The 16234-nt window shown below is 34.0% G+C and overlaps 1 protein-coding gene across 4 annotated transcripts in view; it reads left to right on the forward strand.

The window, feature by feature from the left end:
• Positions 1–16234, forward strand: part of LOC128675066 (ataxin-2-like) — a 213729-nt gene that overhangs the window by 135304 nt on the left and 62191 nt on the right. The window contains exon 1 of one of the 4 annotated variants that reach the window (XM_053754177.2): positions 9117–9456. The exons of the other annotated variants lie outside the window; for them this stretch is intronic. Coding sequence (XP_053610152.1) covers positions 9351–9456 — 106 coding nt within the window. The 5' untranslated portion in view covers positions 9117–9350. Of the gene's footprint in view, positions 1–9116; positions 9457–16234 lie in introns of those variants that run through there. 4 annotated transcript variants of the gene reach the window in all.

A 16234-nucleotide genomic window follows, 5' to 3' on the forward strand; every position in this document is an offset into this window, starting at 1 on the left:
TATGTACCTAAGGATAACATGCACCCGAGCGAAGCCGGGGCGGGTCGCTAGTACTTAAAACCGCTAATATGATAGGGCTCTAAGAGTGGGCCCTTAAAAGCCTAGACTACATTTCAATGCAAACGAGGACTGTGACGTCATAATGCACTTTCGGTTCAAATGTCGCGACCGCGGCCCACGTGCGGCGCACCGCGTTCCAAATACGAACGCGTAGGATAGCCAAATGGAAATACAGCTTTATTCGTGTTTGTTTGTTTGTTATTTTTGAAATTAGAATTGGTAATTTCGAATTTCAGTTCATGATTCGTAGTCGAAGAGAATAATTCCGGAAATACGGAAACGTCAATGTTGTGCCAACTTATAACAATCTTTTTTTTTTAATGTTATATATGGTGCGATGTGTATCGCATATGTGACAGAACAAAATGGAAGGAACTTACATACTGTGCCGACCCCACATGAGTGGGATAAGATCAAGAAGAAGAAGAAGATGGTGCGATGTGTATAAGCAGCTTATATAGCAACTGTATTTGTAAACTAACATTTTCAAATGCATTTATTTCGTATTTTTAGTATATTTATGTAAGTTAATAGGGCTAAAAGGCCAAACAATCGTGATTTTGGGAATATATTTTAGTAACAGCAGATCATATTCCTAAGCAGTAAGTTAACTTTGAAACAAACAAATTCGATAACGAACGAATTGATACTTTAGCATGTAATTTACAATTTACATCATAATAAATAGACAACACTCAACGGTCCACTAAGCGGGGCCCGATGGACACAAACACAGAAACACAACACACCCAGAACCGCAGACAAATATTTGTTATAACAGTTACAAATATTTGCCGGCGCTATTGGGAATCGTACCCACGACCTCTTCGATAGCAGACGTAATGACCACTACGCCACGGAAGTCGTCGATACACAAGTATCGCACAATGATTCACACAATCCATCATATCGATATGAAATCACTTCCCCGTTTCACCGCAGTCTAAAAACATGAGCTTGGACGTGCGATTTGCAAATTATCACAGTTTCACAGGCTGGCACTATGACCTGAGCGCAATTTGATAGTGCCCCGTCAAACAAACTATTGAAACCATAGAATTCACCACATTTGAGAAATATTCTCCTAGCTATTAGAGTAGGAACTATTCGAAATTTGTCTGCTTTGCGTCAATCGTATCGAGGGTAAGTGCCCTATATAAAGAAGATCGGTTTATTACATGAAGCGAAAAAGTACACAAATATACCCATTTATGTCGACTATTAGTTGCATTGCGATTGGTTTTAAAGCGTCAAATTTTTTTTATTTTCTCCACGATCTTAAATTGTTCTTACATGTAAGTATGATAAACTGTGAAATCAATTTAAAGATTGCGAGAGACACGTGACTGAACTAAACATAGTTATAAATACGGCCGCCTCTCCCCGCTAGGTATGATCTAGTCCTGAAAATAAAATTGTCAAGTTGTTCTCCTGTGTCCCAAAATTTCATGCCACGTCGTGTGCGTAGGCGGGTGGACATTATACACTGATTTATGAAGCGATCCCTTCAAAATTACTTTGTACAATCAAATACAGGCGGCTACAGATTTAGTTTAACAGTTTCTCTCTGATCACTGGCATAGATATTCATAAGGATCTCGCTCTCTTAAATTGGGACTAGGTATATTAGCGGCTCGTCCTGACTTCGTTCGGGTAAAAATATTATAAATTATACTAATTATACTTATACTAATTATCTACTGATGAAAACCACATACAAATCCGTACAGTATAGTTTTTGAGTTTATCACGAACGGACAGACAAACAGATGCGGCAGAGGACTTTGTTTTATAATATGTAAGGATGAAAGTATTTGAATTCGGAATCACAGAACATGACTCCCTGCAACCAGAAGTCTTCCTTCACGAATTTCGCAGATCTTCAACTCTCAACTCTCCTACCATGTCAGTGATGTGGGTGATGATAGGTGATTCGTTCAGTATTCTCATCCAAAAAGATTTGAAATACACTTTATGGCAAAATAATAAATAAAAATAAATAAATATTAGGACAAATCACACAGATTGAGCTAGTCCCAAAGTAAGCTCGAGATTTGTGTTATGCGATACTAACTCAACGATACTATATTTTATAACAAACACATATATATATAAACATCCAAGTCCCGGGTCAATCAGAAAAAGATCATTTTCCATCATGACCCGACCGGGTTATTTCATGTTTATGCGTATCGTATGATGCGTAAAATTTAACTCTAGATTGTAATTTTTCATAGGAATACCTATGAAAATTTTTTGGTGAAATGAATTTCATTTCTGCGTCGCACATAAAGGTTTTCACTATTGCAATATGATTTTAAAATATTTAGCAACACTTATATATTAATTTCTCGCATTTGTTTCAATACGCAGTTTATAGGTTAAATACCAACAATCATGAATAGAAAGTAAGCTAATCTAAAAAGCATTTACTTTGACATAAAATAGTTAAAATAACAACACAAATGCCCTTCTTAACCTTTCGAACTTTCAAGGAACCTGTACACTTAACTCGTCTCAGCTTTAAATTAACAGTCGTAAAAAATATCAATTCATTAAAGTTTTACTAGTCTGCTTATCTCAGAATGCAAATAAAATTCTGAACATATAAAGTCAGTTAGCTCCTAATTATTAGAAGAAAAAAAAAACGTTGAATAACTCATTCGATTCGGAAATCATCTAACAAATTGTATGCATTAAATTGAATTTAAAATTTAAATATAAGAAACATTTGATAGAAAAGTGGACTAATAACAATGATGCTCCCAATTTTATAGTTTATATAGAGGAGAAACAGCTATGTGTTATAGATATCGAAACGACTGCTACTGGGCATAAAATTAGGAGGGAACGAGTTTTGTTCGAACCAAATTTAAGTTATCTTAAAGTAATCTGACCTAGGGTCATATCACTGATGTGGAATATAATGAGTTACATCCGTTCGGTTTTGTTTTCAGATTGGTTCGTGGGAAATTCAAGTTGTTGATTTATTATTTAGATTTTATATACTTACAATAAGTGTAATTAATAAGAATTATGATTTTTTTGTTAACTGTTTTATCTATATCGGATGCAGAAGGCGAGGGCTGAAGATCAGTGCTGACAAATCGGCAGCGGCGCGATATAACGCCTCGCGAAAATATTAAATGTATCATGTACAAATATGTTTGTATCCTGGAGGCGAATCTATATAAATACATAGAAAGAAAAGCTTTATATACATATACAAGTACATAGTACTGGTAGAAAATGCCTTTTTACATGTTTTTGAAAGAACGAAACAATAATAAATACATTTGATATTTTCACGTCCTTGTCATTGACTCATTGTCCGACTGGAATATTTTGTTTAACGGCTAAGAAAGGAACCTAGAAAACACTGAAATGAAAGAGAGAAATTCTATTTTGGCTTTACTTATAATACAGGCAGGGGTACCTGCCTGAAGGTAAGTTTTTTGTGTATTAATTATTAACAGCCCACGCCATAAGCGTGTGCTATTGATTGATTATTGTACAGTCCGCATGTTATTTATGGTATAGCGTTTAATAATGACCTTTTGTTATACTCTGATTAAAAACTACGAAGTCAAAAGGCCACAACCATGGCTGACCTTTCCTTATCTGTGGCTAATGGATTCGACGGCTAATCTGTGCTCGCTGTGTATAAGCACAGCTTTAAACTCATTGCGTTTGCGTAGAAAGTGGTGCAGATTTCGATATTTACTTTTAAATGGTTTTGTTATTGACATACATGCTTTTTACTAGTTTTGAAGATAATAATGAGACGAAAAAATTGTGAAATCGAAAGGGAATCGAACACACGCCACTGCTGCCTTGAGCTGCGGTGATCATGTCACTTCGGCCGAGTCAATAAGGCCTCTAGTTCAGTGGTTAAGAGCACTGTCTAAGATCTCATTGTAATTTTACGTTTTCTTAATTGTTTCAGGTAAATAACTAGCTACAAAATTTGCAAGCCTTAGTCACACACGAGTAGCTCATAAAAAGGTAGTATTATTTAAATCATTACATATTCTTCTTCTATGCGCGTCGATGGCAAATCTACAACGCTCTATTGAATGCTATATAAATAAATAAATAATAAATATAAATATATAAATTTCAGTGGCAAGAACTTTACCACTGCGCCACCGAGGTCGTCAAATATAAATATATTTATATTCTTGCCAGAACTGGGCCACTTCGTTGGCTTCATCGGAAGCTGCCATCAAGTCAGCCCGAGTACAGGTGTTTGGGCACTCAGGACAGGCTAGAATGAGCCATCGATTGCGGGGAAAAGCCACAATCGCACATGTTATACGATTTCTCAAGCATATCCCACCAAGCCAGACTATCTTTGCACCGGCCCAGTTGAGTGCGCAGTCTGTTTAGCGACTTCAGGCAAGTGGGCCAGGGCTATGATCAGCCCTGGCCCACTTGGAACGTCAGGCGGAAGTTCCTCTTGTAGGGCGACAAAATCACATTCAAACTTTGTGGCGTTTGCCCATCGAGTCTGCCGGTTTTAATGTCGGCACGTAGGGGACTAACGTTTTTGCGAATTTTTAGTCGATGGGTGTGAAGCAAAGTCGTTTCACTGTCTGTGTGCCCTTATGTATGCTTAGATCTTTAAAACTACGCATCAAATTTTGATGCGAGTTTTTTAATAGATAGAGTGATTCATGTAGAAGATTTATATATGCATAATATTGCACTCCTACGAAACCGGGGCGGGCCGCCAGTATGTAAAATTTGACTCGTGCTCACCCACATCATACTTAAATATAACAGCCATTCAGGTCAGCTTTACAAATTGTTTCCACTTTCATAAAAGTATTCATGATATGAGTATGAGGTGCTAATTTATACACGAAATTTAGCTTTTTTCTGTATATAATTGGTCTGGAAACTTGTAAGAATGGCTGATTTAACCGATTAATAGCAACATTAAACAGTATAAATCATAATACAAAACAAGCAAGGAAGCCGAAATGCCGCGGAATGCTGGCCACACCCTGCCTACGCAGGAGTACAGATTATAGACAGTACAGAAATAAGTTTTTTACAAAAATGACATTTTTGACACAAGCTTTTATTGTTGTCAGAGTTAATTAATGTTATTGCTTTCAATGTGTGACAAAAAAATCATGTCCGTTTAGTAAACCGTTGAGGAGTTCCCACGCCTGGAGCCGTTCCTGGGTACACCATTAGGTCTTGCATATCATAATAATGTATTGTAACTACTACCAAACTAAACGTATATACAGTCAACAGCATATCCTACCCAAATTCATTGCAAACTCGCCGCTATTACCGCGCTATAGAAGTTCATGCAGAGTAACTTGATGTGCTGTTGACTGTATCAAGTTTCAGCTCAATATTAAAACACATTATGCCACGTAAATAAGTTTAGTAGAAAGTATTATAGTTTTCCATTGCATAATACTCTTATATAGTCATAGTTGACTAAATCGATAACGATGTCCACTAAATTCCTTTAAGTCTACTGTAACTACTTTGCAAAATTATTTATCTAGTGTGCCATAATCTTTTTTTTTTCTTTTATTTTCGTTAAGAAACAAAAGAAATTGATAAAAATGTCAGGTGACGCTAGTGTGCGAGCACAAAGCCTTACAGATGTCCTAATCCGCATTGCTGTACGCAGGATGAAGCGCAACTTCTGTTCTCTCGTTATTTTGTACCCGCGGCCTTCTCAATGCTATAGTTGACAATGTACGTTGCACTGTTAATGTACTACAAATAGTTATGCTAATACACTAGCTATGTACTAAGGATTGTTATCAAGCTGGTTTAGGTTGTTCGGAATATAAATCAGTGAAAATAAATTAAGTCTTGTGTTCATATAATTTGTGTATCACTACATAGTATAAAACAAAGCTTTCTCTGTCCCTATATCCCTATGTATGCTTAAATATTTAAAACTACGCAACGGATTTTGATGCAGGTTTTATTCATATATAGTTTGATTCCTGAGGAAGGTTTAGGTGTATAATTTAATAAGGTTTTACCTGAGCGAAGCAGGGACGGGCCGCTAGTGTTTTATAAATAAGAGTATAAGTAGAAAATAATCTGTAAATTAATTAAAAATATTAATACATATACCTTTTTACTTATTGGCCTTCGGAACTTGATTGTCATGTCAATGATTATCATTTTTGGATTCTACTTTTCAGTTACTTTTCACCCTAATTTTATCTAATTCCTTCAATACTTTCAAGGGTAGTATGTAATATAAGTATCGTTGAGTTAGTATCCCATAACACAAGTCTCGAACTTACTTTGGGGCTAGCTCAATCTGTGTGATTTGTCCTAATATATTTATTTATTATAAAATGTATAAATGCGCTCAAATAATGAAACACGATAATCAAATGTCACTTAAGTGTTTAGTATTAAGTATTTTTTATTCTCGTTTAATTTAATCAAAACGCTTTTTAACACCAACAATTGTGACGTTACTCGTACTTGTGCCCACTCACGTGTACAAGCCCCGTATTTATTTATTTTTTAAACATAAAAAAGCATCTGATTTGACTTGATAGCAACAACCCATATACAAACACCTAAATTTTTTTTCCTAATATTAATACGTTAAAATTAGAATTTATTTCGTTACTCAATCATGCCAGAATTTACTGAACAGATTTCGATAAAACCCGGAACATGGGTAGAATACATATCCTGGAATATGATATAATATAGCAACTTTTTACTTCGGAATTCAAGCAACCACCTAGTTCTTCCTAATTTCATTGTGCTGTGTTTAATTTATACTTACGTTGTATTCAGGGTTGCTGATATCTAACGCATAACCTTCCGAAGGCGCATAAGGTACATAGAGACTAACATCTTTTGTTCTACGACTTTTGTCTAAACGTAATAAAAACAACAAATTTTCCTTTTTTTAGTTTTAATGTCGTTTCTATAAAACGTTAACTCTATGTTCGATTCCGCTACACAACGCTACTGTACTGTCTCGTGTTGCTTGGCTATTAGAGTATATACAGTAGAGAGATAGGGTTAAGTGTAGAATCGCAAATTAGATTGTATTTATTTTTATATGAAAAATAAAATACTACATTTTATGAAAAGTCGTAGATTAAAAGTTGCTTGTTTTGATGTACCCAAGTAGTACGCCAGTGTTTAATACCAGTAACCCAGTATAAACACTTAAAACCAAATAAACTTAAGACAAAACATTCCTCTAGAGAACAATAAAATAAGGTAAGTAAGGAAGTAAGGTAACGTAATTTGGATTGTGCGTATGCGCAGGATTTCACCCGCGCCGTATCGAGCCGGTTACACAAACGACAATTCTATTCAATAGAGAGATATTTGGACTATGCTTCAGACACAAACAATGGCTCTATTTCCTTGCGTAACTCGGGTGCACGCACTTTTGTACTTACTTTGGTATCTATTTCAATCCATACTAATATAAAGTAAAGTCTGTCTGTTCCACACATCCTCACAAACTTTCGCATTTAATGTTAGTAGGATATAACCTCAGTAATGAATTAGGCTTTTTATTCAAAGTAACCTATTTTCATAACTAGCGATCCGTTCTGACTTCGCTCGGGTAAAACCATAATAATTTGTACACTGGAGTCACACTATCTATTGGTGAAAACCGTAAAAAAATCCGTAGTAACTTTTGCACGATTTAGGCCCAATAGGAGGGGGGGGACTTTTTTTTATCATTATGTAAGGATTATTGAGGGAAGGAACATTACCATTACGTTAAGTGGTTAGCACGATAACTGAAAGGAAATCAAATAAAGAGTTAGTTGAATTTTCTACAAAAAAACTGACTTTGTATCACATATTCAAGCAACTAGGAAAGACGCACTAATAATATCTCAGAGACGCGAAAAATTTAATAAAATAGCATGAATTTTACATGTTTTTCATGCAAATTTAGCCTCGGATAACGATTGTTAGGTTTTTAATAAAAATAATGCATGCCAAAGCTCAATATTTCATTGGGATGAATAATAAATTCATAAGGTGTGGTCTGCATTTTAAAATGTATTTATACAAAACATGACGATAAAAATTCTATTATTCTCAATCGCATATTTATTGTAAAAAATGGCGACTATGGCATTACGCCTACACATTATACACCCTGCATTGTTTAGTTATATCATAACTAGCTTTTACACGCGGCTTCCCACGTCCGCGTGATTTCCCACGGGAGCAGTTATTTTTCCGGGATGAAAGGTACCCTATGTCCTTCTCCGTAAATCAAACTATACGTATGCAAAATTTCAAGGATATTTGTTGTGTAAATAGAGCGTTATTAGAGGTAACAAACAAACTTATTTTCGCATTTATAATATAAGTTAGGATACTTCTACTACACTAGTTTTCGTATTAAATTATTTGCAAACTAAGTGTGCCATCATGGTGGTCTTAAAATTATTACATAGTTACTTAGAAGTATATATATATATATATATATATATATATATATATATATATATATATATATATATATATATATATATATGCGTAGAAGGTGACTTATAATTGAAGTCAGCTTCTACGTATATTGCCTTTCGAGTAGCTCCTCATATAATATAATATTTAAATATAACATGTGTATTGATATATACTCGTCATATTAATATATATTTATTATATGTTCAAAGAAAAGTAAAACTCAAAATAGTTATGTGAAGCTCTATAGTAAAATATCACTTCGAACGAGAGAGGTAAAAAAAGAAATAAGTTTGCTTTAGTAAGAATGTTCATTTCTTTCATTCATTTTTACAAACCTAATTTGAGAGTCTTGTAAGGGTAAAGATAAAAATATTGATAAATTACTACTTAATTAATTACTAATTATTGTTGTGTAACAATTTGTTGATTTTATTTTGACAACATCCAAAGCCTAATCCAGAAACTCAATTTCGAAAAAAGAACACAGACATGTCATTTGGAATACAAAAATTCAATTGGCGTTGCACTTGTACGGCACTACCTGTGTTTTTTTTTTTGTCAAGGGTCCGCGCAGGTCGCGCGGGCAGTACGTCGGCAAGAGTCGCGGCAGGCGCGCGTCTCGCCCTCACTAGATACATCGACATCGATATGAATCGATAATCGGCTGAACTCGCCCTTTGAACTCCGTATTAAAATTTTATAAATAGAACTCGAGATTTTTTTCAACTTTTTAATTCTTTGTGTGCGTTGGTTTCGTATTTTTGACTTGTGTATTGTGATTATTGGTGTTTATATTTTGGTTTTGGTTAATTTTACGATTTTGTTAAGTGATGTATTTAAAAATGTACATAAAATCAGAGAGGTTCTATCAGCAACCGGAACAGGCTTTGAAGGAAGACAGATGCTTCTCAGATTATGAAGAAGAATTAGACGATCGTAAGTTACTGTTTGTTTTTATTTTTTAATTTAGATACAACAATTTTGTACTGAATAAACAAACGTAACATGTTTTTATTGAAATTAAAATTATTGTATTATTATAGTTCTTAATGTAGTAAGTATGGAATAAAATAAGTTTAAAAACATTTTGCCTTTTGCAGCAGTCTTTTTAGTTTTTTTTATATTTACTGCAGACGCCTGCATAATTCATTCATAAGAAAAGGTACAAAATAATATAATCTATTTTCCGCTTAATATAATGTGACTACATAACTACTACTCTAACGTGTATATATATTTTAAAGCTTTACATAAATAATGTTAGGTACATAAATAACGCTTTTTTTTCTACTTTCATTTATTAGCTACTATAATGCTAATACATATATTATACCTCTATATCATCTTCACATATTTATTACTGGTGGCAATTGAGGCTGTGACGCCGTGAAGACCAAAAACAAATAAAAATTCAAATGTATTTATATTTATTTAATTTTTTTTATAACAAACTTAAATTTGATTCATAATAATAAATATGGTTAATATGTAGACAAGTGCTTGTTGTCCTACTCCTGGTGGGGAGACGCTGGTGTTCAGGCACAGGCTCTGCTTAGTTCAGACACCAGTCTCTCAGACATATAGATGTATTCATGATAATACTTGCATTAATTAATTTTAGGAACACTGTTCTAAAAAGATTGTGGAGATAAATAAAGATTTTTGATTTTTTTTTTGAACGGACCATACTTGCTTGACGTCAACCCTCCTTAAAATGCTATTATTGCCTATCTGTAACCAAAACTACGTGTTCCTTTAGTTGGCTCATACAACATTATTATTAGTATTATTTTAAGGCGGAAACACATCTAGAGCATTATCTATTTAACTGATGGAAAGCTCGCATACTTGTAACACCCATTTTGTTTAATTAACTTAAGTTAATCAAAGTAATTAAATTAACTTGCTAAAGCGATTAATAAAAAGAAAGTTATTAACTATTAGTTCAGGAGAAAAGCTCAAACAGTCGTCGTGTCAAAAGCTCGAAGGTCACGTGGCGTTTTAGCTATAAAAGTTCTTCATGACGCGTTTACATGTATAAATACCCATATTTAAGTTTTAAAGCGCTTGAAGCTTTACTAACACGACTTTGATATAGTTTTTCTAAAATTTAATAGAATCACAATTCAAATGTAATTTTCTATTAATTCATGACGACCGTGGCATAGGAGTCGCGCGCCCGACCGCTGTCTGGAGGTCCTGGGTTCGATTCTCAATGAGGGAAAATATGTGTATCTGTGATAGCTAATTGTGTGTGTATAAATTTAGAGACTACAATACCCTTGGTTGTCGTAAAAACATATTGGCAACTGATAGGCTTCAAAAACATCCCCAAAGGGGGTTGACGTCAGGTAGGCTGGTCGTAAAATAACAGTCAACTGTTATTTTACCTTTGATTGTTAGGTACCGAGGCCTCACAGCCCCGAATGATAAACTCTATAACCATGTTATTTATAAAAAAGTTAAAACTGAAAGTAAGCTAAAATATGTTTTGTCACTTTTGCACTTTATACATTTGAGATTGGCAAAAAAGGACAAAATATATTTTAGCTTAGAGTATGTGGAAACTTTTTTATTAATAACAGGAGTAAGATACTAATTTCTCATTAAAATACAGTAATATCCTTAATTCTGTACGATTCAATCTATAAGTAATAGGAAAACATAAAAATTGTAAGCATCCGAGGAACAAGTAGCGTCGGTGTAGCGTTGATGTCTTTTGTTTGCCCGACGGCGCACCCAAAGCTCGCGGTGCTTAGAGCTTTTGAATAATTATGTCAAATCTTTTTTACATTATTAAAATTTTATCTTGCAAATAGTCAGATAGAAAGTAAAAAATATCTTCAATAATACAGCAAGTTAGCTTTTGCCCGCGGCTTCGCCCGCGTTCAGTTTCCTAGATGAAAGGTCCCCATGTCCTTCTCAATACTTCAAACTACATGTATGCAAAATTTCAAGAAGATTGGTTGAGTAGATAGAGCGTGAAGGTGTGACAAACAAACGAACTAACTTTCGCATTTATAATATTAGTTAGGATTCGATAATATAATATTATATATATCTCTGAAGGAATCGTTTCCTTAAATTACCACGACAATGAAAAATTTAGACGAAAGTTTCTGACAATAACTTTCGTGGAGCTTAAACTTTCATCCCCTCAGGTACGAAACAAAACACAAAAGGGTAATTAAACAAAGATGGCGGACGGTCGAAATGGTCAAATATCGGCCCAAATTGTAAAATTTGAGGATTACCGCACAATGGCGCTTTTTTCTGGTCAACTGGGAGATTAAATGTACCATTGTAAATGGATAGTTGTGTACCTGTATAACGGTAAACGTTTATTAAAAAGCTTGGACTTCCATTTTGTAAGATTTCTTAATAATTTACATTTTTTTATTACTTTACATATCTTTAATTATAATGATTAATTTAATATAAAATTATTAATTTACATATCTTTAATCATTTCTGTTTGCGTGTGTTTATTTTTTTCTTCTTCTTATTCTTCTAGAAGAATAAAACCATACTGCAAAAACCAACTCAGCCATGGCTGAGGGTTGTGGTCATTACGTGGAATGAGACACACACAACGACTATCTTGGCACCGTTAATGGAGTGATTTGCTTCTCCATTTCACACACAAGTTAATAATCAACCAGTGTGCAGGTTTCCTCACGATGATTTCCGTCACCGGAATCAAGTGATGGTCGATGAAAACTAAACATGAGTTAGATTTCTATAGAACTCGTGTGCACGGGTAGGATTCGAACCCAGGTCCTTTCAGTTCACAGGCGTCTTAACCATTACACCACCACCGCTTATAGATTATATATCTTTCGATTGTTATTGTAAATATGAAATTAATAACAACTACCGTTTTTTTCTTCATGTAAATTGATGGGCTAATAAGTTTTAAATGTTAAAAATTACATTGGAATTTAAAAAGCACGTGTCCATTCATCCAAATAAACCGACGCTTCACGATCATTCTTCGAACTTTAAAGTATAATAAAGTAATTTGGTGAAAACATAATACAACAAGCTTCGAACACTCGCGATTCATTGAACATCAACAGACCAATGTTTCCCACCCACGAAAATGACAAAAGGGCAATTTAAAAAAATCAGTTTTGGCCCTTTTCGACCCTTAGATAACTCGGAAAGTACGTCCAACAAAATCCCAGCCCTCAAATTCAAAATAGTCTTTAAAACTACAATGTCAAGATATATTAATAAGTCGGTAATTTTTTTGCAAAAATTCTTACTTTAAACTTCCAAGAAAGGACTTACCTGACCATTAGAATAAAAAAAATGCAGGTACCTGACCTTTATTTTTTTTTTCTGTGGCAGGAAATCGCGACAATACGGTCATGACTGTAAATTCAGGGTACAAGTATTGTTAAGTACAATAAGTAGGGGCACATTGTTGCGATGCTAGGATTGAAACGTTCAAGTTTAGGATTTCACGCTTGGCTGTTTGACAATTTTTTTTTTCTATTCATTTATTTAAGCGTTTAACTTAATATGTATAGATTCGTTTACGCATTTGCATGAAGTTGTAACGCAACTGATTAATTAATATATTCGTCTGGGAGTTATAGAACCAACTCATAAAATCTTAACGTCTCTTTTTTCTCCTTGTTAATTCACAAAACTCCAAGAATGTTACTATTGTCTATAAAAACTAGAAAACGCATTTTTGACTGACTATATATTTTTTTCATTGGAATATCAAATGCACCTTTATTCTCTTTATTAGAGAGCCTGTAGGAATTTGACAAAATATATATGTGAAACACAGATTTATTGACCGAGCGAGCGAGGTCTACGGGCAAAAATACATTTTTTGTATGTATGTTTGTTTCTTTGTAACGCGTTAACTTTCGAACCATTGGTCTGATTTTGATGAAATTTTAAAAGTATGTAGGATCTATAAATTTTTAAGTTTGTATGGCAACAAAATCGGTTAATATATTCTATGTCTTACATATATAAATATATATCCAACAGGTCAAGGTCCAGGTCAATTTGAAAAAGATAATTTTCCACGTTGACCTGACCGGGCATCTAACCCGGGACCTCCAGTGTAGCAGTCCGGTATGATGACCATTAAGCCACGCAAGTCGTTAAAAATGAAGATCAATAAGTACCACAAACTTGAAAACATATTAACATAGGTATCAAAATAATAAGGTAAATCCAAATTAAGATTGTCACAAAAACACGCGTCGGTGACTCAAAGTCACAAAAATTCGTCGTTCCAATGTGAAGGTCAAAGATTCAAGTTCAGGGTGAGGAGGGGTCGTGAGACAGCGTCGCTGCTGAGAAGCCGAGGTTGAGAACCCCTGACATTCATACTCCGAGTCGTTTTTATGCAAATATCGCTACAATGTTGTAAATCCATAAGCGTTTTGATAGTACTTATTGATCGATAAATGTAAACATACTTTATAATTTAATGTATGCATCAGTTGTAATTAGTGTGTAGTATATTCTACGTTTTACTGGTCGGTTTCCTATTTAAAAATATGTAAAGTAACAAAGTTATCGCTTGTTGACTTTATCAAGTCCACAGAAAACGTTATTTCCATTTATTTCAAGTTATACCCTTTACAAAGATATTTCCGCACGCCTGGTCGATGTCTCCGGGGACCCAAGGGCTGGTGACTATTTTGGCCAATGTTTGAGTTTGGCCATACAAAGAGGAAATGTCGCCAGCCTTCTGGGAACTTTACCGCACGACGACGGCGATTTAGTGTCAATTTATTAATTAAATTAATTTAATATTTATTATTTTAGTTTTAATTTTTAATTTTAACAAATAGCTTAAGTATGTATATGTATTTAATTTTAAATTCGATATTGGCATAATATATAATTTTTGTAATTAAGTTATACCTAGTTTTGATTTTCCTCACGGAGAAAAATCACTTAAATAAAGAAGGACAGAAAAAGTCTCCGAAAAGCTTGGACAAAACAGTTTTTATTGTAAATACCTTAGGAATAACTACATAAATATATATTTTTACTAACATGTGTATTTTTAATACCAATGGCATTTATCTGTCACCACAATCACGACATAAATCCATCAGCACTTTATGGCGGTACAAATATTAAGTCTACTCCACAGATATAAAAACATTTGAATCTGTGGTCTACTCACATACTTACTTTCAAAAATATATTACAAAAAAAAAACAAATCAAAAAAGTCGCACTTGACCTTTCTTCGCAATTGAGTAAAACTTGAGTAAAACATAATCGAAATCGTCTTTTTGCTGAATCCGAATATGCGTACTTATTTTAAAAATATATATCTGTCTTAAGAGTATTTTTTTCATATGACGGCAGAACATTCTTCGTCGTTAAGCGAGGAGGTCAAGTTCAGAGGAAGGGGTCATGAGACAGACCTGTTGATTCTCCGCGGGCAAAGGTTGGGGACCCCTGACCTTTCGCCGCACCAACTGGTATCATCATTACTACGAGATTTTTTTTCCGTTCCGTTTATTTTCATTTACGTGCCGTGTGTACTGTTTTGTGATCGTAAGCAATTGTGGTACAGTCTATCGTACGAAATTATGGACGGATTGCGATTAAATTTAAGAATCTTTTTTTCTTGTCGAATGTTTTAATCCTAACATCGGTGTCAGAAGTCTATATATATGATCCAAGTGCATAACTCGAAAGGTAACCTGTCAACCAATCGGTCGAGATCCTTCCTTCAACAGTAGCAAGTAATTAGAATAAAACCTGGATAATATAAGGTATTTTTGGCATCAACTAGATTCTCTCGCATTGTTTTTGCACACGGGCACAGTTCGTTAATGAAATAACATGCCATGGTAAACACCATAATCGCAGTGCGCATAAGAGCTACATGCGCAGTACACTCTCGTTCCTAATCAGCTGGTAATTGTAAGGAGGCAGGGAGTGACCGTACTGTACAGACAACAGAACATCAATCCACCCTGATTCATTTCAAATTTGGCGCCACTACCGCTACATAAAGATCCATATAAAGAGTATTTTGACGGTTGACTGTACTCAAGTACTCTTTTTGCTTTAGCGATTTAAGTTACTAAGATATATTTGATAAAAAATGGGATATACAAAAGGCAGATAAAAAAGAACATACTTAACTACTAAAATTACTAAAAAGTAATAGTAAACTATTAGCATATAGAAGATTTTTATTATCAGTGCGTAGTTCTACAAACTTCATGAGATTTCTACACAGTATATATATTGGTAAACAATGACGCATAAAATAATCGTTAAAAAACTTGAATTTAAGATGCAAAGGTGAAGTTCAATAGAGGCTGCGATGATTCACGTTCATCTGTAAGTATTTTATATATATAGGTACAGTCGGTCGAAAATGAGTGACGTCATTGTATGTTTATCTCTGTCTATCTAATAAAAATATTTAAAAGGATTTTAGAAATTGGAAGATTAGCACTAAGTTATTTTATCTGTTCATTCCAACTAACACTTTTTTTCATAATCCATACAAAACACAAGTCTCGAACTTACTTTGGAGCTAGCTCAATCTGTGTGATTTGTCCTAATACTTATATTAAATTAAATATCATAATTTAAAGTTTGATTTTGGTTAAGTATTTATTAAACCTTCATTCATAGCGTCTTCTTTCATAAAATATTACATTGTTATTAATTATATTTATTTATTTAATGCACCACTTAGTTAA

This window comes from Plodia interpunctella, chromosome 13 (genome assembly GCF_027563975.2).
Source record: "Plodia interpunctella isolate USDA-ARS_2022_Savannah chromosome 13, ilPloInte3.2, whole genome shotgun sequence".
NCBI lineage: Eukaryota > Metazoa > Arthropoda > Insecta > Lepidoptera > Pyralidae > Plodia > Plodia interpunctella.